The following is a 22,016-nucleotide window of genomic DNA, read 5'->3' as shown; positions in this document are numbered from 1 at the left end:
TTCAATTGCAGTGGCTGAGGCCCTGGCATGCCAGTTCTCTCTCTTTCTAAAAAAAATAATAATAATAAGCTGGGCGTGGTGGCACGCACCTTTAATCCCAGCACTAAGGAGGCAGAAGTAGGGGGATCCCTGTGAGTTCAAGGCCACCCTGAGACTACATCATGAATTCCAGGTCAGCCCGAGCTAGAGTGAAATCTTACTTCAAAAAAACCAAAAAATAAAAAATAGAAGGACACCGAAAGCAGACAGAGGACATTCTCTTAGCAGAATAAGATAGTCAGAGGTAGGCTGTTGGCCTAGACTGTTGACCTTCAGTTGACAAAACAGATGGGTGCAAATGGACTCACTGCAGGAGGACTGAGGGGTGATTAAGCTGAGAAGGCTGAAGAATCTCTCTCTTTCTCTCTCTCTCTCTCTCTCTCTCTCTTTCTCTCTCTGTCTCTTTCCCTCTCTCAAATAAACAAAAATAATTTTTTTTAAAAAGTGTGCACTGGATAGTGTGTGCCTAGGATGGGAGGGTAGGGGCATTCTGGCTGCAAAATTAAGAAGGGGAGCTGTAAGTTGTCTGAACAATTATTTTCGTTTCCCAGAGTCAACAAGTGAGCAAGCAGCTTCTTGTTGCCTAAGATAGGCAGTTGGTTATCTCTAGGCAGACTGTGGCTGAAGCTTGTTTGCAAGTCTGCAGTCTCCGGGCAAATCCCCTGGCGTCTGTCCAGGATCTGTTTGCTAACTCCTTCCTTCGCCCAAGAATGTGAGTGAAAAACATCTGACTAGTGACCACTGACTTTGAAGCTTGTCCCAGACACTGGTGACCATTTGGATGTCGGGAGGATGGGCATATGCTTTGGGCTTTTCCTTTGGGACCCCAGAGAAAGAGACTCAAATGTGTAGGCCAAAGGAATGGGTGGTGGTTTGAATGTATGCGCCTCATAGACTCAAACTCAGGGGTTTTTGTTTGTTTGTTTTTGTTTGTGGTTTTGGTTTTGGTTTTTCGAGGTAGGGTCTCACTCTAGCTCAGGCTGACCTGGAATTCACTATGTAGTCTCAAGGGGGCCTCGAACTCATGGTGATCCTCCTACCTCTGCCTCCCGAGTGCTAGGATTAAAGGCATGTGCCACCATGCCTGGCTTCAGGTATGTTATTAAAGCTTCTCACTTGGGTTTCAAGCACCCTTGCTGGATAAGGTGTCTCTGGGAGTAGAACCTGGGATCTAGCCTTAAGGTATGTTTGGGGGAGGATCTAATTTCCAACCCAAAGGTATAAGGAGCGGTTTGAACTGGGTCCTTGCCGCTTGATGCTTGCTGCCCATTTGTGCTTGCTATTTTTGGTTTTTAGGGGCTATTCGGTTATTTCTCTCTGCTTAGATGTGTGAATGGGAGCCAGCTTCTTCTGCTATTATGGAACTTCCCCGGGATCTGTAAGCTGAAACAAATCCCTTCCTTCCCTAAAATGTGCCTGGCTTGGATGTTCATCCCAGCAAAGTGGAGGTGTCCACAACAGAAGGCAAAGCAGACTTCGGACCCCAAGAGGTCTCTAACTCGTCATCACCCACACAGGTGTTCAGGGGACAGCTCTTGTGGGGTCCTTCCAGCTCACCAAGATGGTAAAGCCCATGTGGAAGGCCACACCAGACCAGAAGGCCATGGCTGTTCAAAGGCTGCGCAGGGTGGGTGAGTGTGATGCTGGGTGTGTAGTTCTCTGAGCACCTTTTAGGAAGTGGTGCCTGAACTGAGGGATCACTTCAGAACAGCAGCACAGGCCTGAGCCGAGTCACTGGGAAGTGCGGTCAGCAGCTCAGGAAAACTCAGCTCAAAGCTGCCCCAGCAGTGAACACAACTGTCTGAAGGGCTGCAGGGATGTCTTAGTGGTTAAGGCACTTCCCTGAAGAGCTTAACATCCAGGGTTCAATTTCCCAGCACCCATGTAAAAGCCAGATACAGGACTGGAGAGATGGCTTAGCGGTTAAGCGCTTGCCTGTGAAGCCTAAGGACCCGGGTTGGAGGCTCGGTTCCCCAGGTCCCACGTTAGCCCGATGCATAGGGGGCGCACGCGTCTGGAGTTCGTTTGCAGTGGTTGGAAGCCCTGGCGCGCCCATTCTCTCTCTCTCTCTCTCTCTCTCTCTCTCTATCTGTCTTTCTCCCTGTGTCTGTTGCTCTCAAATAAATAAATAAATGAATGAACAAAAAAAAATATTTAAAAAAAAGAAACCTTTAAAAAAAAAAGCCAGATACACACAGAGGTGCGCATACCTGGAAGCCCTGCACACTCATTCCCCCACCCCCTCTCTGCTTGCAAATAAGTAACAATTAAAAAAATTCAAAACCGGGGCTAGAGAGATGGCTTAGCAGTTAAGTGCTTGCTTGTGAAGCCTAAAGACCCCGGTTCAAGGCTCAAGTCCCCAGTATCCCCACATAGGCCAAGTATACAAGGGGGCACATGCATCTGGAGTTCATTTGCAGTGGCCAGCGGCCCTAGTGTGCCAGTTCTCCCTCTCCCTCTCTCTCTCTCAAATAAATAAACAGAAACAAACAAAATTTTAAAAATTAAAAGCAAACTGTCTGAAGACCTAGCACTCAGTAAATTCTGGATGAAAGAAGGGAACAGTGCACTGTCCAGACCCCTCATGACACAGACTAGAAGACATGAAAGGCTGCACCTTGCAGACACCATTGCCACATCTGCAGAGAATCAGACAAACATCCAACACAATCCCTACCCCATCTTCCACCAAGCTCCTACAGGTTCCCATCCCCAAGGGTGGCCATTTCTGCCAGGCTCCTGTGGCCCTAGCTGTCAGATGTCCCTGCTTGCTGGCCAAGAGGTGGACACTCACTGAGTGCTGAGAGAAGCAAATACTCATTCAGCACGACCTGCACCAGGCGGCTGACCAAGCCCTGGCCACTGAGGCTGACCAAGCCCTGGCCACTGAGGCTGACCGAGCCCTGGCCACTGAGGCTGACCGGGCCCTGGCCACTGAGGCTGACTGGGCCCTGGCCACTGAGACTAACCAAGCCTAGGCCACTGAGGCTAACCAAGCCAGGCCCTGAGGCTGACCGAGCCCTGGCCACTGCCCTGGCCAGAAGGAAAGTACAGGCTCCAGGAGGACCTTCTGCCAACAGAAAAAATTGGTATGAGCCAGGAATGGTGACGCACACCTTTAATCCCAGCACTCGGGAGGCAGAGGTAGGAAGATCTCCGTGAATCTGAGGCCAGCCTGAGACTACAGAGTGAATTCCAGGTCAACCTGGGCTAGAGTGAAACCCTACCTCGCAAAACCAAAAAAAATAAAACATGGCATAAGCCATTGCCACATCAAAACAAGAAGCAAAAAAAAAAAATAAAGAAAAGAAAAGAAAAAAAAAAACTGTGGGGCTGGAGAGATGGCTTAGTACTTAAGGCACTTGCCTGAAAACACCAAAGAACCTAGATTCAATTCCCCAGGACCCACGTAAGCCAGATGCACAAGGTGGTACATGCATCTAGAGTTCGTTTGCAGTAGCCAAAGGCCCTGATGTAGCCATTCTCTCTCTCTCTCTCTCTCTCTCTATCTATTACGTATCTCTATATATATCTGCCTCTTTCTCTCTCTCAAATAAAATAAATAAGAGAGGGAGAGGATAAGATGTAGTGTGGATTTGTGAAGGGGAAAATGGGGAAAGGAAGGAATTATCATGGTTTATTGACTGTAAGTATGGAAGCTGTCTATAAAAAAGAGCAGAAAAATAAATAAATAAATAAATAAAAATACCTATGGATTAAGTATGTGGAATAATGCCAGGCATAGTGGTACATGCCTTTAATTCCAGCACTCAGGAGACAGAGGCAGAAGGATCACCAAGAGTTTGAGGCACCCTGAGACTTGTAACATAGTAAATTCCAGGTCAGCCTGCTAGAGTGAGACCCTACCTCAAAAAGACAGAAAAGAAAGAAAGAAAGAAAGAAAGAAAGAAAGAAAGAAAGAAAGAAAAGATACAGTACATCAGCAAGTAATTCCCATTTCAAATATCAGAATCTTTGCAATAACACAGATTCCTGGCCTCACACCTCATTTTAAATAACAATTAACCTTAAGTCAAAGACCGCTCTGACATGATTGGCCACAGCTACTCACTGTTGAAGGCCTAGCTTCTGAGTCATCATCACTGAGTGCCAGATGAACTTCTCCCTCAGCTCGGAGTTGCCCATGTAAAGCCACCCCCAGTCCTGTCTGGATCTCAGCGTTCCCCTTGGACAAGGACAAGGGGTACTTTAGAGCCTCCCGGAGGGGTTGTTGGAAGGATTAGCTAGAAGGGTGTGTGTGAAAATGCCTTGTCCAGGATCTGACACACATGATAGAAGTTCATTGGCATCTCTGCTAATTGTACATCGTACTTGAACACTCCCTGGACAGATGAGAGAAATTAGGTTGGAGCCACTTCCTCCGTCACGCATAGCACTGTGGAAGTTGCTTCATCACTCTGAGTCTCAGTTTCCCTGTGGGTAAAAAGGATCTTAAAATACCTTCATCACAGATCATAATGAGGGGTAAATGATGAAATGTTTGAGCCAAGAAGGGCTTGGTGAGGTTCTTGAGGAAGTCAGCAACCTCTGTGGTGACCACAGCATGAGTCTAGGCTAGATTTTGTTCTCTGCTGAGCGGCTCAAGAATAGAGTGGAAGAAAAGAGAAGCGGACCCTGAGGAAGAGACAAGAGCAGACAGTAGCCTCCTGCCTTCACCCCAGAACTTGGAAAAACTGAGAGTTCAAAAATGAGAGAGAATTGGTTGAAGTGGGACAATAGCAGAAAGGCTGTAGATGAGGAGAGGGCTCATAGGGAAGCATTCCAAAAAGGAATTCTCAACGGACTAGGGAGCCGGCTCACTGGTTAAAGACATTTGCTTGCAAAAGGAATTCTTTTGTTTAGTCATTTGCTTTTTGGATTTGGATTTTGGTTTTTTGAAGTAGGGTCTCGCTCTAGCCCAGGCTGACCTGGAATTCACTAAGTAGTCTCAGGCTGGCCTCGAACTCATGGCAATCCTTCTACCTCTGCCTCCTGAGTGATGGTATTATTAAAGGTATGGGCTATCATGGTCAGCAAAATGGAATTCTTTTTTTGTGGGGGGGGTTGGATTTCAAGGTAGGGTCTCACATTAGCCCAGAATTCACTATGTAGTCTTAGGGTGGCCTCGAGCTCACCGAGATCCTCCTACCTCTGCCTCCAAGTGCTGGGATTAAAGGTGTGTGCCACCATGCCCGGCTCTTTTTTGTTTTTTTGAAGTAGGTAGAGTCTTGCTCTGTCCCAGGCTAATCTGGAATTCACTATTCAGTCTCAGGCTGGCCTCAATCATGCCATACCTGGCAGAGAGAGAGGGAGACAGAGAGACAGAGACAGAGAGAGAATGGGGGCACCAGAGCCTCTAGCCACTACAAATAAATTCCAGGCACATGAGCCACCTCATGCATCTGGCTTTATATGGGTTCTAAGGAATCAAACATGTCATTAGGCTTTGCAGGAAGTACCTTAACCACAGAGCCATCTCTCCAGCCCCAAATGGAATTTGTTTGTTTGTTTTTGTTTTTCGAGGTAGGGTCTCACTCTAGCCCAGTCTGACCTAGAATTCACTATTTAGTCTCAGGGTGGCCTCAGACTCAGAACGATCCTCCTACCTGTGCCTCCTGAGTTGCTGGGATTAAAGGTGTGTGCCACCAAACCCAGCATTTAAAAAATATTTTATTGTTATTTATTTAATTGAGAGAGAGGAAAAATAGGCAAGTAGAGAGAGAATAGGTGCTCCAGGGCCTTCAGCCACTGCAAAAGAACTCCAGATGTGTGTGCCCCCTTGTGCATCTGGCTTATGTGGGTCCTGGGGAATTGAACCTGGGTCCTTTAGCTTTGCAAGCAATCACCTTAACCACTAAACCATCTCTCCAGCCCCAAAATGGGATTCTTTAAATTTATTTATTTGTTTGTTTGTTTGTTTGTTTGTTTGTTTGTTTGTTTATTTGACAGAGAGGGGAGGATAGACAGAAAATGGCACACCAGGGCCTCTAGCCACTGCATGTGCCACCTTGTGCATCTGCAGCCCTATACTGCGCTGCCCCCTCTGTGCCCGGCTGCTCCTGGGAAAACCGAAGGAAAGGGCTACGTGGTCCCCTAGAATAAAGCTTCCGATGTGGCCACAGGCGGGACTATTGGCTCCAAGATTTGCCCTTCTCCCTTTTCTCTTTTCCTTTATCAAGGGCTGCTGTTTATTCAGCAAGCATTCAAAGCCTGTGGCTCTGTTCGCATAAAGCGCTAAGTGATGCGCATCAGGGAGGAGATCCCTGCCTCCTCCACCTCCAAGAAGCTTGGCTGTCTGGGGAATAAAAGATAAGCATAGAAGTGTGAGCTTCAATGGCTGTGTTCCATGAACGAAAGGGCTGTTGTTCTTCCTGGCCCTGGTGCCAGCTTCATGAAATTCCCCCTCCCTCCCTGTAACCATCCCACTCCCTTCTTCAGAGTCTAGGACCATTCTGGAATCAGCTCTCTCACCCATATAGGGTGAGAGCATGGGTGGGCCTCCACCCTTAAACACCTGGTCTTTGATCTTCCTCAAAGACTGGGGCATCAGCTGTGATGGCGCACGCCTTTAGTCCCAGCATTCGGGAGGCTGAGGTACGAGGATTGCTGTGAGTTCAAGGCCAGCCTGAGACTAGTTTCAGGTCAGCCTGGGCTACAGCAAGACCCTACCTTGAAAACAAAAAAGACAGAGACAGCAAGAGAGGGACCACAAGGGACCCTGGAGAGACCTAGGGATGGTTAGAAAACAGAGAGGGTCAAAATTCACCATAATTTAGAAACAAACACACACACACACACAGAATTCAAGAACTGCTTGTGTTTATTGGAGCCTAGCATGGAGCAAGGGGAAGTGGTGGAAATGGGGAGCATTCTGAAAACTACACTTGAGTGAGTTTGGGGGGACAGGAACAGGGGCAGCACTCCCTCCTCCCCTTCCTGAAGCCTCTGTTGAGTTCTAACCCCACTGCAGCCCAGGGTTCTGAGGGTTAGCAAAGCTAGCTGGGATGCTCCAAGAAGAACCAGGAGGGCGGACACCTCCAGGATACCGACCACTACCCCCCCAGTTAGTACCTGGATACCGACCACTACCCCCCCAGCTGGCACCAGGATACCAACCACTACCCCCCCAGCTAGTACCTGGATACCGACCACTACCCCCCCAGCTGGCACCAGGATACCGACCACTACCCCCCCAGCTAGTACCTGGATACCGACCACTACCCCCCCAGCTGGCACCAGGATACCGACCACTACCCCCCCAGCTGGCACCAGGATACCGACCACTACCTCCCCAGCTGGTACCTGGAACTTGACTACTGCTACCCCAAGTTCCAGAAGGGAGGGGCATGGGCCTTGTTCCCCATCCATTTCCAAATCCCCAGGGGAGACCGGGTAGAAGCCTGTGGATGAGGGACCAGATTGGGTTGGGGGCAAAGACTTCTCCCTGGGCTCCTAGCTGACTGGAACTGGGCAGCCGCCTTGGCTCCGAACCCTGGGGGCTGGAAGCCTCGGGCGAAGGTTCCTTGGGGTGTGCAGGGGACGCTGCAAACGAGGGACTGCCACGCGGAGGGACGGCACCAGCTCCAAAAAGGTAGGACAGGTCTTCAGGTGGCACTTGTCCCAAGTAGTCCTCAGCAGCAGCCATCACCTGCCAAGGATCTCCAAAGGGCCAGGGCTCCGCGGGAGGTGGTCCCCAGGATGGAGGCCAACTCTGCACCTCAAAGCCTCCTGCAGGTTGGGGGCTATCGGGTGGAGACACATTGAGCTTTGGAGGGAATCCCCCCAAGCTATTAGACACGGGATCTGGCTTGGACTGAGGCTGTCCAGAGTCAGAGAGGCTAGAGAAGGAAGGTCGTCCCACTGGAGGCAAGTTGGTCCCCAAGTGAGGGGAGACCTTCTCCTCCGCTGCGCCAATACTCCGTGCAAACAGGCCTGCGGGGGGAGGGGAAGATAAAACAGACAGGGGAGGCAGATGTTGGTACCAGCTCCTCCCGTCCTGACCCCTTCACTGTGGTGAAGTCCCTGCGCTTCCCCAGTGCCGCTTCGCACTACCTTAAGGGCCCAAGTGTGTACCCTCCTGTCTTTACCCTTTCCCTTACTTCCATGCCCTCCATACCTGGGAGATGCAGACAGAGCAGGAGCAGGCCCAGAGGAGCCCGGCTCCCTGCCGTGCCGCCCCGCATCCTGCTTGGCTCCAGCATCTCCTTGACTCCCTGGACCGGAGCTTTATCCTGTCGGAGGGGCGGGGGACGCCAGGAACAGGCTGGGCCAGTGGTTGTGGGGACAATGGGTCTGTACACACTCCTTGATTCGGTCTGTGGTAACAGGTGTCACTTGAATGTCCCAGAGGAACTGGGTGTTTCCCCACCTGTCTCCCTTCCTTGTGCTCCTAGGCGTCCTGGTCCACAGGTCACCCTTCCTTAACAGACCTCTCCTCTCTTGTCCTTATGCCAAGCAGAGGACCTTCACCTCTGGGTCCCAGTGTCTTCACTCTCTCGGCAATAGCCACTCGGGGTTCTCTTCTTTGGGAAGCAGTACTGTTCAGCCCTCCCTACCTCATGTGTCACCATGTCTCCTTCACCTTGACCCCAGCATGCAAAAGGATCTAGGGTGCACAAGTTGCCCCATCTGAGGTGATGCTCCTACACAAAGCTCCGTGTCTAGGAAAATAGGGCTGGCTTCTATCCTTATTTCCTTTTGTTCTTATAGCCAAGTACCATAAACTTAATGGTTTGCATCATACATTTATTATGTTAGAGATTTAAATTTGTTTTTGGTTTTGGATTTTAGGTTTTTTTCGAGGTATGGTCTCACTCTAGCCTAGGCTGACCTGGAATTCACTATGTAATCTCACGGTGGCCTCGAACTCACAGTGATCTCTGCCTCCTAAGTGCTGGGATCAAAGGCATGTGCCACCACACCCAGCTTTTAAATTTTTTTTAATTTATTTATTTGTGTGTGTCAGGGAGTGGAGGCAAGTCAGGTCTCTTGACACTGCCAATGAATACCAGATACTTGAGCCACATTTTGCATCTGGCTCATATTGGTGGCTTGAGAATTGAACTCTGGCTAGCAGGCTTTGCAGGCAGACATCTTTAACCTCTGAGCCATCTTCCCAGACCCATGTTAGAGATTTTTATTTTGTTTTTTGTTTTGTTTTTGTTTTGTGACTTCAGAAACAAGATCTCACCAGGTAATCCAGTTGGTCTCAAACTTCTAATCTTCCTGCCTCAGCCTGCTCAGTGCTGGAACTACAGGCATGTGCCACCATGCCAAATCTGTTATAATTTTAGAGATCAAAAGCCTAAGATGTCTTTTTCTCCAATATCTTAGCAAAGCCGCAGTGGTCGCAGTGGCTCTCTGAGCTTCGCCATGCTGCCCAAGGGCGACAAGAAGAAGAAAGACATTGGGAAGTCGGCTGAGAAAGACAATGATCCAGTCAACAAGTCTGGGGGCAAGGCCAAAAAGAAGTGGTCCAAAGGCAAAGCTCGGGACAAGCTCAACAACCTCGTCCTGTTTGACAAAGCTATGTACAACAAACTCTGTAAAGAAGTTCCCAGCTATAAGCTTATTACCCCTGCTGTGGTCTCTGAGAGACCAGAGCAGCCCTTCAGGAGCTCCTTAGTAAAGGATTTATCAAACCGATTTCAAAGCACAGAGATCAAGTGACTTACACTAGAAATACCAAGGGTGGAGATGCCCCCACTGCTGGTGAAGATGCATGAACAGGTTCAACTCAACTAGTACATATACATTTGGAAAAAATAAAATTTTATTAAGTCAAAAAAAAAAAAACTCGGGCTGGAGAGATGGTTTAGCGGTTAAGCGCTTGCCTGTGAAGCCTAAGGACCCCGGTTCGAGGCTCGGTTCCCCAGGTCCCACGTTAGCCAGATGCACAAGGGGGCGCATGCGTCTGGAGTTCGTTTGCAGAGGCTGGAAGCCCTGGCGCGCCCATTCTCTCTCTCTCCCTCTATCTGTCTTTCTCTCTGTGTCTGTCGCTCTCAAATAAATAAATAAATAAATAAAAATTAAAAAAAAAAAACTCTAAGATGTGGTTTGGAGAGATTGCTTAGTGGTTAAGGCACTTGCTGCAAAGCCAAACGACCCAGGTTCAATTTCCCAGGACCCACATAAACCAAATACACAAGGTAGCGCATGTGTCTGAAGTCTGTTTTCAGGGGCTGGAGGCCTTGGCATTCCCCATTCTCCTCTCTCTTCCTCTTTCTCATATATATGTAAAGTCTAAAATGGGTTTTTCTGGCTTAAAATCTAGGGGTCAGCAGGGTGTCCCCTTATGGAAGCTCTGAGAGACAATCTACTTACTCGTGTTTTCTGGTTTTCAGAAACCGCCTGCATTCCTGGGCTCATGCTCCCATCCCTCACCTTGTAAGTCCCAAACAGTAGGTTCTTCTCACATGGTACCATCTGCTTCCTCTTCTGTTTCCCGTGTCCACGTTTTAAAATACTGTGATCATATTGGACCCACCTAGATAATCCCAGGTAATCCCTTTATGCTAAGGTCAGGTAACTAACAATCTTGATTCCATCTGGAACCTTGTTTTCCTTTGGCATGTAATTGAACATTTACTAATGCCAGGGATTAGGATGGCAGCCTTGTTGTTGGTATGGGTTGGAGGCACCGTTCTGTCTAACACAGATGGTCATATGTACCCATAGAATATAGCAAACACTGAGAGGCAATGGCTGTGCCCAAGTAACAACAGAGAAAGATGCTCAGCCTCTGCTGGCCATGACATCATCACTGCTGCGGCCGGGTGTTGGGAGCATGGAACTTCCTAATGAGTTATCTACCTTTGAATATAAATGCCAACAGACTGGGAGACGGCTCAGTAATTAAGGTACTTGCCTACAACACATGTTCAACTCCCCAGTACCCACGTAAAGCCAGATGCACAAAGTGGCACTTGCGTCTGCAGTTCGTTTGCACTGGCTAGAGGCCCTGGCTCACCCATTCTGCCTTTCTCTCTCTCTCCCTCTCTCTTTTATTTTGTTTTATTTTTATTTATTTATTTATTTGAGAGCAACAGACAGAGAAAGAGGCAGAGAAAGAGAGAGAGAGAGAGGGAGGAAGAATGGGTGCACTAGGGGCTCCAGCCATTGCAAATGAACTCCAGATGCATGCACCCCCTTGTGCATCTGGTTTACATGGCTACTGGGGAATCAAGCCTTGAACCAGGGTCCTTAGGCTTCATAAGCAAGCACTTAACTGCTAAGCCATCTCTCCAGCCCCTGTCTCTCTCTCTTAAAAAAAATAAATATTTTTTTTTAAGTTAAAAAGGAGGAAGAGGGGAAGTTGGCATGGTGACACAATTTTAATCCCAGCACTCAGGAAGTTGAGGTAGGAGAATTGGCTCCATAGATAGTTCAACCTGGACAGTGCTTGCCTTGCAAGTATGAGGTCCTAAATTCAATCCTCAAAACCCATCTAATATTACAGAGTGAGTTCTAGGTCACTAGACTGGGCTAGAGTAAGGCCCTCCTTCAAAAACCTTACAGGAGGGCTGGAGAGATGGCTTAGCGGTTAAGCGCTTGCCTGTGAAACCTAAGGACCCCGGTTCGAGGCTCGGTTCCCCAGGTCCCACGTTAGCCAGATGCACAAGGGGGCGCATGCGTCTGGAGTTCGTTTGCAGAGGCTGGAAGCCCTGGCGCGCCCATTCTCTCTCTCTCCCTCTATCTGCCTTTCTCTCTGTGTCTGTCGCTCTCAAATAAATAATAAAAAAAAAATTTAAATAAAAAAAAAAAACCTTACAGGAGCCAGGCATGGTGACACACACCTTTAGTCCCAGCACTCAGGAGGCAGAGCTAGGTGGATCGCCGTGAGTTCAAAGCCACCCTGAGAATATAGAGTGAATTCCAGGCCAGCCTGGACTACAGTGAGACACTACCTCAAAAAAAAAAATTATAGGGAAGCTGGGTGTGGTGGTGCACACCTTTAATCCCAGCACTCAGGTGGCAGAAGTAAGAGAATTGCCATGAGTCCAAGGCTACCCTGAGACACCATAGTGAATTCCAGGTCAGCCTGAGCTAGAGTGAAATCCTACCTCAAATATATATGTGGGGCTGGAGAGATGGCTTAGCGGTTAAGCGCTTGCCTGTGAAGCCTAAGGAACCCGGTTCAAGGCTCGGTTCCCCAGGTCCCACGTTAGCCAGATGCACAAGGGGGCGCACGCGTCTGGAGTTCGTTTGCAGAGGCTGGAAGCCCTGGCGCGCCCATTCTCTCTCTCTCCCTCTATCTGTCTTTCTCTCTGTGTCTGTCGCTCTCAAATAAATAAAAATTTAAAAAAAAAAAAGTTTCAAATATATGTGTGTGTGTGTGTGTGTGTGTGTGTGTGTGTGTGTGTTCTGGGAAATTTTCTCAGTGGTTAAAGGTGCTTGCTTGCAAAGTCTAATGGCCTAAATTCCATTCTCCATACTCACATAGAGCCAGTTGCACAAAGTGGCACATGCATCTGGAGTTCCTTTGCAGTGGCAAGAGACCCTCATGAACCCATACTTTCTCTCTCTGTCTCCATCTCTCTCTCTCTCCTTGCAAATAGATAAAAATATTTTTTGTAAATGTGCCTAGCCACCATGGTGCAAGGAAGAAGTGACAAAGGAGTGCTCAGCACTGAAATATCTCTATCACTTCTTCCATGGCTCAGGGTCCATTGCAGAAGAGGGGACTAAAAGAATGTAAGAGCCAAAGGAAGGGTAGGACTCCTTACAACGTGCTCCTCCAGACACAAAATGGCCTGGATATCCATGACCTCACAGTGACTGACACTACCTGCACAAGACTATCATAATAGGAGGAAAACATGATGACATCAAAATAAAACAGAGACTGATTGAGAGGGGGAGGGGATATGATGGAGAGTGGAGTTTCAAAGGGGAAAGTAGGGAGAGGGAGGGAATTACCAAGGGATATTGTTTATTATTATGGAAATTGTCAATAAAAATTATTTTAAATAACAACAACAATAAGAAGAAGAAGGAGGAGGAAGAAGAAGAAAGAAAGAAAGAAAGAAAGAAAGAAAGAAAGAAAGAAAGAAAGAAAGAAAGAAAGAAAGGGTAATTAAAAATGTGCCTAGCATACCAGAGGTCCTAGGTTCACTGCAAAATAAATAAGTTAACAAACAATCAAGCAATAACACTGAACCCCATCCTGTCTTTTCATGTGACCTCCCCTCTCACACACAGTTCCTCTGTGATGCTCAGATGTTGATGGCATGCTCCTGAACCTTCAAAACCATGAGCTAAATTAGTCTCATCTTTATACATTATCCAGTCCTTATTGTTTTGTTACAGCAACAGAAAATGGACAAATAATGTAGCTGAAATTTTGAAAATATTTTTATTCATTTATTTGCAAGCAGAGAGAAGAGGGGAGGAGAGAGAATGGGTGCTCCAGGGCTTCTTGCCACTGCAAATGAACTCCAGACTCATGTGCCACTTTGGGCATGTGGCTTTACATGGGTACTGGGGAATTGAACCCAAGCCCTCAGGTTTTGCAAACAGGTGCCTTTCACTGTTGAACCCTCTCCCCAGCCCTAAAATTTTTACAATAAAATTATTTTCATTGTTTCTATTTTGTAATGCTGGGGTTGTACCTGAGGCCTATAATGCTAGACAGGCACTCTACTGCTCAGCTGCACATACCCAGCCCTCTTTTAATGTTCTTTGTTTGTTTGTTTGTTTGCTTTGTTTCATTTTGTTGTTGGAGGCAGGATCTTTCTAAGTGGCTTAGGCTGGCCATGTACCTTTCATCCTCCTGCCTCAGCCTCCCAAGTAGCTGTGATCACAAGCCTAATAAAAAGTACTTAACTGCCTTCTTCCTCTCCATTTCTTCTAGAAAGACCTCAGAGAGCATTTCCTGGCTGCCTGAGGAAATGGTCTGTGAGCTGATCTCTCATTCATCATCTGCCCCTGCCTGCTAGCTACTGGAACAGTGGCAAGCTCCATTCCTGAACTGACCAGTAGGGGAGATTGGTAGCGTTTCGGGATAATACCTTTTTTTTTTTTGACAAAAACAATCTTTATTGGGCTGGAGAGATGGCTTAGTGGTTAAGCACTTGCCAGTGAAGCCTAGGGACCCTGGTTCAAGGTTCGATTCCCCAGGACCCACGTTAGCCAGTTGCACAAGGAGGTGCACACATCTGGAGTTTGTTTGCAGTGGCTGGAGCCCTGGTGCGCCCATTCTCTCTCCCTCTCTTTCTCTCTCTCTCTTTGTCCCTTTCTGTGTATCTGTGACACTCAAATAAATAAAAGTAAACCAAAAATAAATTTTAAAAAAACAATCTTTATGTCAAGAAATGGCCTGGGGTGGTGGCACACACCTTTAATCCCAGCCCTTGGGAGGCAGAGGTAAGAGGATATCTGTGAGTTTGAGGCCACCCTGAGACTCCATAGTGAATTCCAGGTCTGCCTGTGTTAGAGCGAGATGTCCAGACAAGGCCCCATCTATGTATTCTTCTGCATGTTCATGCAGCTATCTACAGACACGAGGTAGCCCTGGTACTCCATTCCCCACTTAAGCTTCATCATCACTGGCTTTCCTGTTATCCCACTGAGGAAAGGGGTAAACTCACCATGAATTCAAGTGACCCCTTCAGGCTACCCCCTTCCAACCATTTGCCACCGTTCATTCCCCCATGACCTGCAGCTGCTCCTGCAGGGCCGAACCACTGAACAATGAGAGGAATGGCTTCCAAAAGGAGCGTAACCTTTCACCTTCCCACCAATTAAAAAATAATCATTTTATTTACTTATAAGCAAACAGAAATAGAAGAGAAATCGACAGAGGAAATGGGCATGCTAGGGCCTCCAGGCGCTGCAAATAAACTCCAGATGCATGCACTACTTTGTGCATCTGGCTTTATGTGGGTGCTGGGGAATCAAACCCAACACCAGAAAATTTTTCTGGAGCTTTTAACCTTGACCACACCACAGACTAGAGGGGTCCCTAGTGGAGGACCTGCTTCTCTGCAGTTCTATCCATGGGGCCTCTGGGGCCTTGATTTCTGCCATTGGCCAGAAGCTGAACCAAAGGTGACTCTAAGTGATGTTGCAACAGTACTCTTTGGGAGCCCTGCTCTGTTTCTAGTCAGCCCTGAAGGTCAGGTTGGTTCAGCTGTTAAGTCAGTGCAATGGACTTGTGCATCTGGTTTACACGGGTCCTGGGGAATCAAACCTGGGTCCTTTGGCTTTGCAGGCCAGCACCTTAACCGCTAAGCCATCTCTCCAGCTCTAGTCTGGACTTGGAACTTCAGTACTTGTGAACTCAGCACCAACCATCTCCATACCAGTAGACAGTGGGTCAGATCCTAGGGTGGCAGTGAGTTTCTTTACAGTGGTGAGACTCTTCCTGCTGGGACACACATGCTACCTGCCATCCCCAAGTCATGAGAGCTTCCACGTGGCCTTCATGACCCACTCCACTTTCTTTCTCCAAGGAAGTGCTCTGCCCTCTCGTCAGAGAGCAACATCTTCTCCCCAAGGCCATCTAGGGAGTGAGGCAATAGAAAGGGTACGTGGCTCTCTCTATTGGTTCTGTCCACCAGGTTCTGCAACCTTGTTGAGTGAGTCATCATGCTGCAATCCTGCCTCACTCTTTCCGCCCCCAGCTCCCAGAACAACTGACACCTACTCAGGATCCAGGAATCTTGTCTGGGTTGTGTCCCAGAAACTGTGCTGCAGGACTCCAAGAGAGGACCACGACCACGAGGTGAGGCACGCTAATGGCAGAGTGAGAAGCAGCCTGGGTGGGGAGGGAGGAAGGTCAGGAGGACTGGGCGAAGGGAGGCGTGGATGGGAAGTCCAGAGAGAGCGCATTTCCTGGGGCAATAAGACAGTAACATGAGGAAAGATCTGAGAGGCTTTCAGTTCAACAAATGCTTATTGTTTTCTTTCTTCGTGAGAGGAGGTGTAAGGTATGAGAGAGACACGGGGCCAATTTAGGAATGGAAACCGGAGACATGGCCCTCTAGAGGCGCAGGGGGAGTAGTACCCAGCTCCTGGGAGGAGACTCCAAGAAAGCAAAGTCTGCACTAAGTTCAGAGTTCACACCATTTATTGAGCTGTGATCAAGATCCAAAGAGAGCTGATAGTCTATGCCATCTGCAGATGCCCTGGTGTCCACAGGAACACCAGGCAGTATCTGTGCCAGGCTCTGCAGATGACCCTGGTGTCCACAGGCACCGTGGGCAGGCCCCATGCTTTCAGAGAGCAAGCAGCCAGGGAGAGGTTGAGAAGACAGCTTGGGAGACAAGGGTGTGCTGGTTGTGGTGAGAGTTGTGATGGACGGTAGGTGGATTCAGGAGGGAGAACCCAGTGATCTAGGGGTTGGTTGGATAAATCAAGACATGTCTGGAAGAGTAGGGATGGTTTTCTGGTAATTGGGGAGAGAAAAGGGTCAATTGTCTAGACATGGGAGGTTGAGGACGACTCAGGGGCTTCCTGGTCTTGAACCTGAATTAAGTGTGCTTGGACAATGGCCCATCTCAAAGAAACCGCAAAGGGAGCTTTAAGGGTGGTGACAGAGCAGAGTGGGCACCATGGTGATAGGGGATCAAAGCAGTAGGTGAGAATGAGAAAGGTGACTGGAGTCCACTACTGGGCAGGAGCCTAAGTACAAAGAGAGCAGACAACTCTGGGCTGGAAGGACAAGTGAAGCAGCTCTCCTAGGCTGGAGGTGGGAAACTGAGCTAACCCCATTCCTGAGTCCCTGGACGCCTCCCAGCTGGGAGATGACCAGTGTGCAAGCACATGCGCCCATGGACGCACTTACAAAAACCGACTTATGGGCTGTCAATGGGCTCTCTCTGGGGCAGGAAAACTTCAGGGTCAGCTAACTGAGGTCCCAGAGGCTTCACTCGTGCCAGGATGTTCCGGATGGAGCGACAAGGCACCCTACTGATGCTGTTGGGGCCACAGGGCTTGGCCCCAGCAGAGGGGTCAGGCTGAGGAGAGCCATCAGGACCCCCACTCAGTGGGGAGGAGGAAACAGAAAGGCAGGGGTGGCCAGGGGAGCTGGACTTGCTGCAGGGCTGCAAGATGATCTTGGCACTGGAGATGGAGGATGGGCTGTGGCTTCCACCAGCACTGATGGAGAGGGAGCCAGGGCCTGGTGGGGAGCAGGGCCCCTGGGAAACACCACCTCCACAGGGTTGGTAGGAGGAGCTGGAGCTGCTGGAAATGCTCGAGGCGATGTGCACTTTCGAACTGGAGAGATTGCAGGGCCCCTTAGAGCTCATGGAGCCAACTCCACAGGGCTGGACTCCACCAGCGCCCACAGGCTGGAACACAATAGCCGAGGAAGCTCCAGATGGGTAGCCATTGGAACTGGGAGAGCTGTAGCTGGGGATGATGGGATTGCTAGAGAAGTATTTGCCTTCAGAGATGGGGGGGCCAGCTGCAAAGGAAGGGGCCCCTGGAGAGCCCTTGACAGGGTTATCTTTGGTGAAGTAGCCCACAGGGTAGATCTTACCGCCGCTGTAGGTCATACCTGGGACCAGATAACTGTTAGCAGAGCCACCCACTACCTCATAGCCGCCATAGGGCTGCTGTACAGAGGTGATGGGGGGGCAGGGCTTGCCTGAGAGGCCGCCATTGCTACAAGGCATACCTTGAACCACTCCAGGGCCCCCAGAGCCGTGCTGCTCAACCACCACCACCACAGGCCTCTGCCCACCTGACACGGAGTGGGAGCTAGAGATATAGGGGCCGGAGTGTGAGACGATGGGCCCCCCACTGCAGGGAGAGTCTGGCACATTTGAGCTACAGGGGCGCAGGTTGGAGCTGCTGCTGGACATCCCCGAAGTGTAAGAGCCTCCAGCCAGAGAGGAACTTCTGTCGTTGGTTGGTAGAGCGGAGCCTTGCCCTGGTCCTTCCCGGCTGCTTGATGACTGAGAGTAGCTGATCTGGGAATACCCGGTTCCTGGCTTAAATAGTGCAGACCCTGAGCCACCCTGGAAGACGCTGGAGCCACTGCTGGGACCACTGGGACCCGAAACGGAGCTGCTGGAGCCAGTGTGGCTGGTGAAGCTGCTGGAGCCACCCTGGCCACTGGAGCCACTCTGACCATTGGAGCCAGTGTGGCTGGTGAAGCTGCTGGAGCCACCCTGGCCACTGGAGCCACCATAGGTGCTGAAGCTGGAGCCACCCTGGCCACTGGAGCCACTCTGACCACTGTAGCCAGTGTGGCTGGTGAAGCTGAGGCCACCTTGGCCGCTGGAACCACTGTGGCTGCTGACGCTGTTGGAGCCAGTCTTTCCAATGAGACAAGGACTGTTGGGGGAGGTGATCCGTGTGGGGTCCTTACATGGATCTGAGAGGGTCCCGATGCTCTTAGCCAAGGTTCCTTGGGATAGAAAGCACTGGTCAGTAAGGACCAGAAAGGAGTTTGGATTAGCCCATTCCCAGTCATCGGCTACAATCAGGGCTAGAAAATGAAGAAATGGCTGCTTGTGCGGGAAATTGAGGTGGCACAGATATGGGCAGTCGTGTTGTTCCAGGAGCTGGAGGCTGAGTGGGGATGAGGTAAAACATTTACAAGGAAAACAGACGGTAAAACTCCAAAGAGGGAGGCACTGAAAGGATAAGCTGTGGATAGTGGAGAAGGGGGACAAATAGTTCCAGGAACAAACATGTCTAAAAGAAGACAGAGTGCAGAGGCTGAAATCTCAAGGTAGAGAAATCCCAGGGAAAATCCTGAGTCAGACTGTGGAACCAAACAGAAGATGAAAAGCAACGCCTGGGCTGGGCTGGGACTCAGCAGCAGAGCGCAGGCCTAACAGACAAGGCCCTGGCTTCAATCCGCAGCATTGCAAAGAGAATGGCCTAGAGGAGAGGGCTAACATTTGGTCTCCGGGTCCTGTTTGAAGGTCCAGGCTGGAAATCCTACTTCCTGTCCCAGCACCGGCCATGCCAGTAAAGCTAGGTGGGAGCCAGGGTGTAGGGGCACTCACCTGTTGCTTCAGAACCTGCTGGTACCAGTGCGACAGGACACCGCACCCTGAGCCACTTCTGTTCTCACTAACCCAGCCCAGGGACATAAGGCTAAAAACCCTCCTCGAAGGCGTGTGACCATCATCAACCAGCCATTGCACACACACACATCTGCCATGCCCACTCTACCCACATGTGACTTCTATGACCTCTGCCTCCCACAGGCATAGACCCACTTCTTTCCTTCACTGACTCTCTGCTCCTTATCCCCGGGCTTCTGTCACCACAGCCTGCCTGCACGGCCCCCTCACTTGAGTTTCCTATGCCCACCTCAGTCCCTTCAAGTCCCAGGTAGCATGGACAGAGCACGTGACTAGCCCTGACACTTGGAGAGGTAAAGGCTGACTTGGAGAGGTAAAGGCTGCCCTTGCTTTCTCCACAGAGCTTCCATGATGAGGTGAGACAGATCATGTCTCTAGACAGTGCTTCCAACCACAGCACCACCAGGCATCACTCATGCTTGACCCTCGTGCTGGTGCCGTCCATCAATAGCCAGACCTCCCCCATCTTCCTTTCCTCAACTACAAAGTCACTGATGCACCCTACCCTCACACTGCCCCTTCACTCCTGTGGTGACAGCGGCCAGGTGCCACCCAGCCTGAGCCCAGAATCCTTGCTGTCCTGCTTCTAACTGCAACTTAAAGCCAATTTCCTAACCGTGGGGTCCTCAGCTATAGAGTGGGAATAACCTATCATAAAGTTCTCTCAGTGATCAAAGCTGCTAATTAACTAACTTAAAGTGCTTCAGAATAAGTGTAGCAATTTAAGAAGGGTAGTGCACAGTATTCAGGAATCTGAGGAGAGGGGGTGGTCACCATGTGTTTAAGATGAGGCTGGGTGTGGTGGCACACGCCTTTAGTCCCAGCACTCAGGAGGCAGAGGTAGGAGGATCAGTGTATACGTTTGAGGCCACTCTGAGACTACATAGTGAATTCCAGGTCAGCTTGGGCTAGAGTGAGACCCTACCTCAAAAAAAAAAAAAAAGGCAGGGAAGGGAGGAAAGGAGGAAAAAAGACTAACCTGTAACCTATTAATGCTAAAATATTAATATTAAAAAGAAAGACTCCAGCCAGGTGTGGTGACACACACCTTTAATCCCAGCACTCAGGAGCCCAAGGTAGGAGGATCACTGTGAGTTCAAGGCCACCCTGAGACTACATAGTGAATTCCAAGTCAGCCTGGGCTACAGTGAGACCCTACCTCAAAAAAAAGAAAGAAAGAGAGAAAAAGATAAAAAAACAGGGGGTGGAGAAATTCCTCAGAGGTTAAGGCACTTGCCTGTGCAGCCTGAGGACCCAGGCTTGATTACTCAGCTCCCACATAAGCCAGATGCACATGGTGGCACATGTATCTGGAGTTTGCAGTAGCTGGACACCCGGGAACATCCATTGTTGTTCTCTCCTTCTCAAATAAATAAATTAATTAAATATTTTTAAAAAGAAGAAAGGGGACTGGAGAGATGGCTTAGCTGTTAAGGTGCTTACCTACAAAGCCAAAGGACACAGGTTCAATTCCCCAGGACCCACATAAGCCAGATGCACAAGGTGGGGTATGCATCTGGAGTTTGTTTGCAGTGACTAGAAGCCCTGGCATGCCCTTTCTTTCTCTCTCTCTGCCTGCCTCTTTCCCTCTCTCAAATAAATAAATATAATGTTTAAAAAAGAAGGAAGGAAGGGGAAAGGAGGAAAAAAGACTAACCTATTAATGCCAAAATATTAAAAACAAAAGAAACTCCAAATGGTAACAATTATTGTTGCTAAGAAATCTCCAGCCTTCATCCCACCATTTATACAACCTTCTAGAGCTTCCAAAGCTCATGCTATATACATCTGTTTATGATGTGCCAAGAGACTTGTGTTGTTAACCCATGTTTAGCATTTCAGAAAGAAGCTCAGAAGATTAAAGTAGGGGCTTGGAGGGTAGCTCAGTGTCAAAGCATTTGCCCAGCATTTGTTTAAAAAATAAAAATAAGCTGGGTGTAGTGGCACATGCCTTTAATCCTAGCACTCAAGAGGCAGGGGTAGGAGGATTGCACTGAGTTCGAGGTCACCCTCAGAATAGAGTGAATTCCAGGTCATCCTGGGCTAGAGTGAGACCCTACCTCAAAAAACAAAACAAAAAATAAAAATAAAAAGAGGGCTGAAGAGATGGCTTAGTGGTTAAGGTACTTGCCTGTGAAGCCTAAGGACCCAGGTTCAATTCTCCAGGACCCACGTAAGCCAGATGCACAAGGTAGCACATACTTCTGGAGTTCATTTGCAGTGGCTGGAGGCCCTGATGCGCCCATTCTCTCTCTCTCTCTCTCTCTCTCTCTCTCTCTCTCTCTCTCTCTCTCTCTGTCTCTCTCTCTCTCTCCCCTCAATAAATACATAAATACAATATTTTAAGAATAAAAGAAAAAGGTATTTGCCTGAGGTGACAAGCAGAGGTGAGGAGCAGTCCCTGGGCTCAACATCCAGCCTATGTCCCTTGCTGGATGCTCTTCTGGGCCCTGTCCCTCAGGCTCCACATCCCCTCCCTTCTCCCTGCACTGCCCCCACCTCCCAGCTTCCCTGTGGGGTCTGCACCTCCCACTTGCCCCTTCAGGGCCCCAGTCTCCTACCTGTCAGAAGACCAACTAGCAGCAATGCCATCAGCCCGGGCCCACCCACACACCCCATCCCAGGTACCCAAGAGGAACCCATCTCGATGGCGTGGCCTCCAGTGACAGCCGCTCGTGGACACCAGGGCCTTTATGCCAGGGCTGGACATTCTCTGGGCAGGAGTCATTGTGGGGAGGGAGGAGGGACGGAGGGGGTGGGTGCCTGGGGGAAGTTGGTGTGGCGGGAGGAGCTGAAGCAATCAGCCATTGCATCTGCCTACTCAGCAGCAGAGGTGGCTGCAGTGCAGGGGACCCAGGCCACAGGGCCCTAGACCCTGCCTGGCTGGCTTCCCCTGGCTCCTCATTGTCAAACCCAGAGCCAGGTGCTCTG

General features: G+C 49.5%; 2 protein-coding genes and 1 pseudogene across 2 annotated transcripts; 1 reads left to right on the top strand and 2 right to left on the bottom strand.

Annotated features, from left to right (window-relative positions):
- Positions 1 to 6,994: 6,994 nt before the first annotated feature.
- C8H6orf15 (chromosome 8 C6orf15 homolog) lies at positions 6,995 to 8,222 on the bottom strand. Its single transcript, XM_045155820.1, has 3 exons — positions 8,156 to 8,222; positions 7,210 to 7,971; positions 6,995 to 7,110 (listed from the first exon to the last, which is right to left on the bottom strand). The coding sequence occupies exons 1-3, from the start codon at positions 8,220 to 8,222 to the stop codon at positions 6,995 to 6,997; spliced, it is 945 nt and encodes a 314-aa protein (XP_045011755.1).
- Positions 8,223 to 9,411: 1,189 nt separating this feature from the next.
- LOC101617486 lies at positions 9,412 to 9,765 on the top strand (annotated as a pseudogene).
- Positions 9,766 to 16,090: 6,325 nt separating this feature from the next.
- Cdsn (corneodesmosin) lies at positions 16,091 to 21,746 on the bottom strand. Its single transcript, XM_004671891.2, has 2 exons — positions 21,647 to 21,746; positions 16,091 to 18,397 (listed from the first exon to the last, which is right to left on the bottom strand). Exons 1-2 carry the CDS (start codon positions 21,726 to 21,728, stop codon positions 16,836 to 16,838), a joined length of 1,644 nt encoding a protein of 547 aa, XP_004671948.1. The 5' UTR covers positions 21,729 to 21,746; the 3' UTR covers positions 16,091 to 16,835.
- Positions 21,747 to 22,016: the final 270 nt, after the last annotated feature.

Source organism: Jaculus jaculus, chromosome 8 (assembly GCF_020740685.1).
Source record: "Jaculus jaculus isolate mJacJac1 chromosome 8, mJacJac1.mat.Y.cur, whole genome shotgun sequence".
Lineage (NCBI taxonomy): Eukaryota > Metazoa > Chordata > Mammalia > Rodentia > Dipodidae > Jaculus > Jaculus jaculus.
Note: the sequence above shows the minus strand (reverse complement) of the source record. Positions and strands in the feature narration are given on the sequence as shown.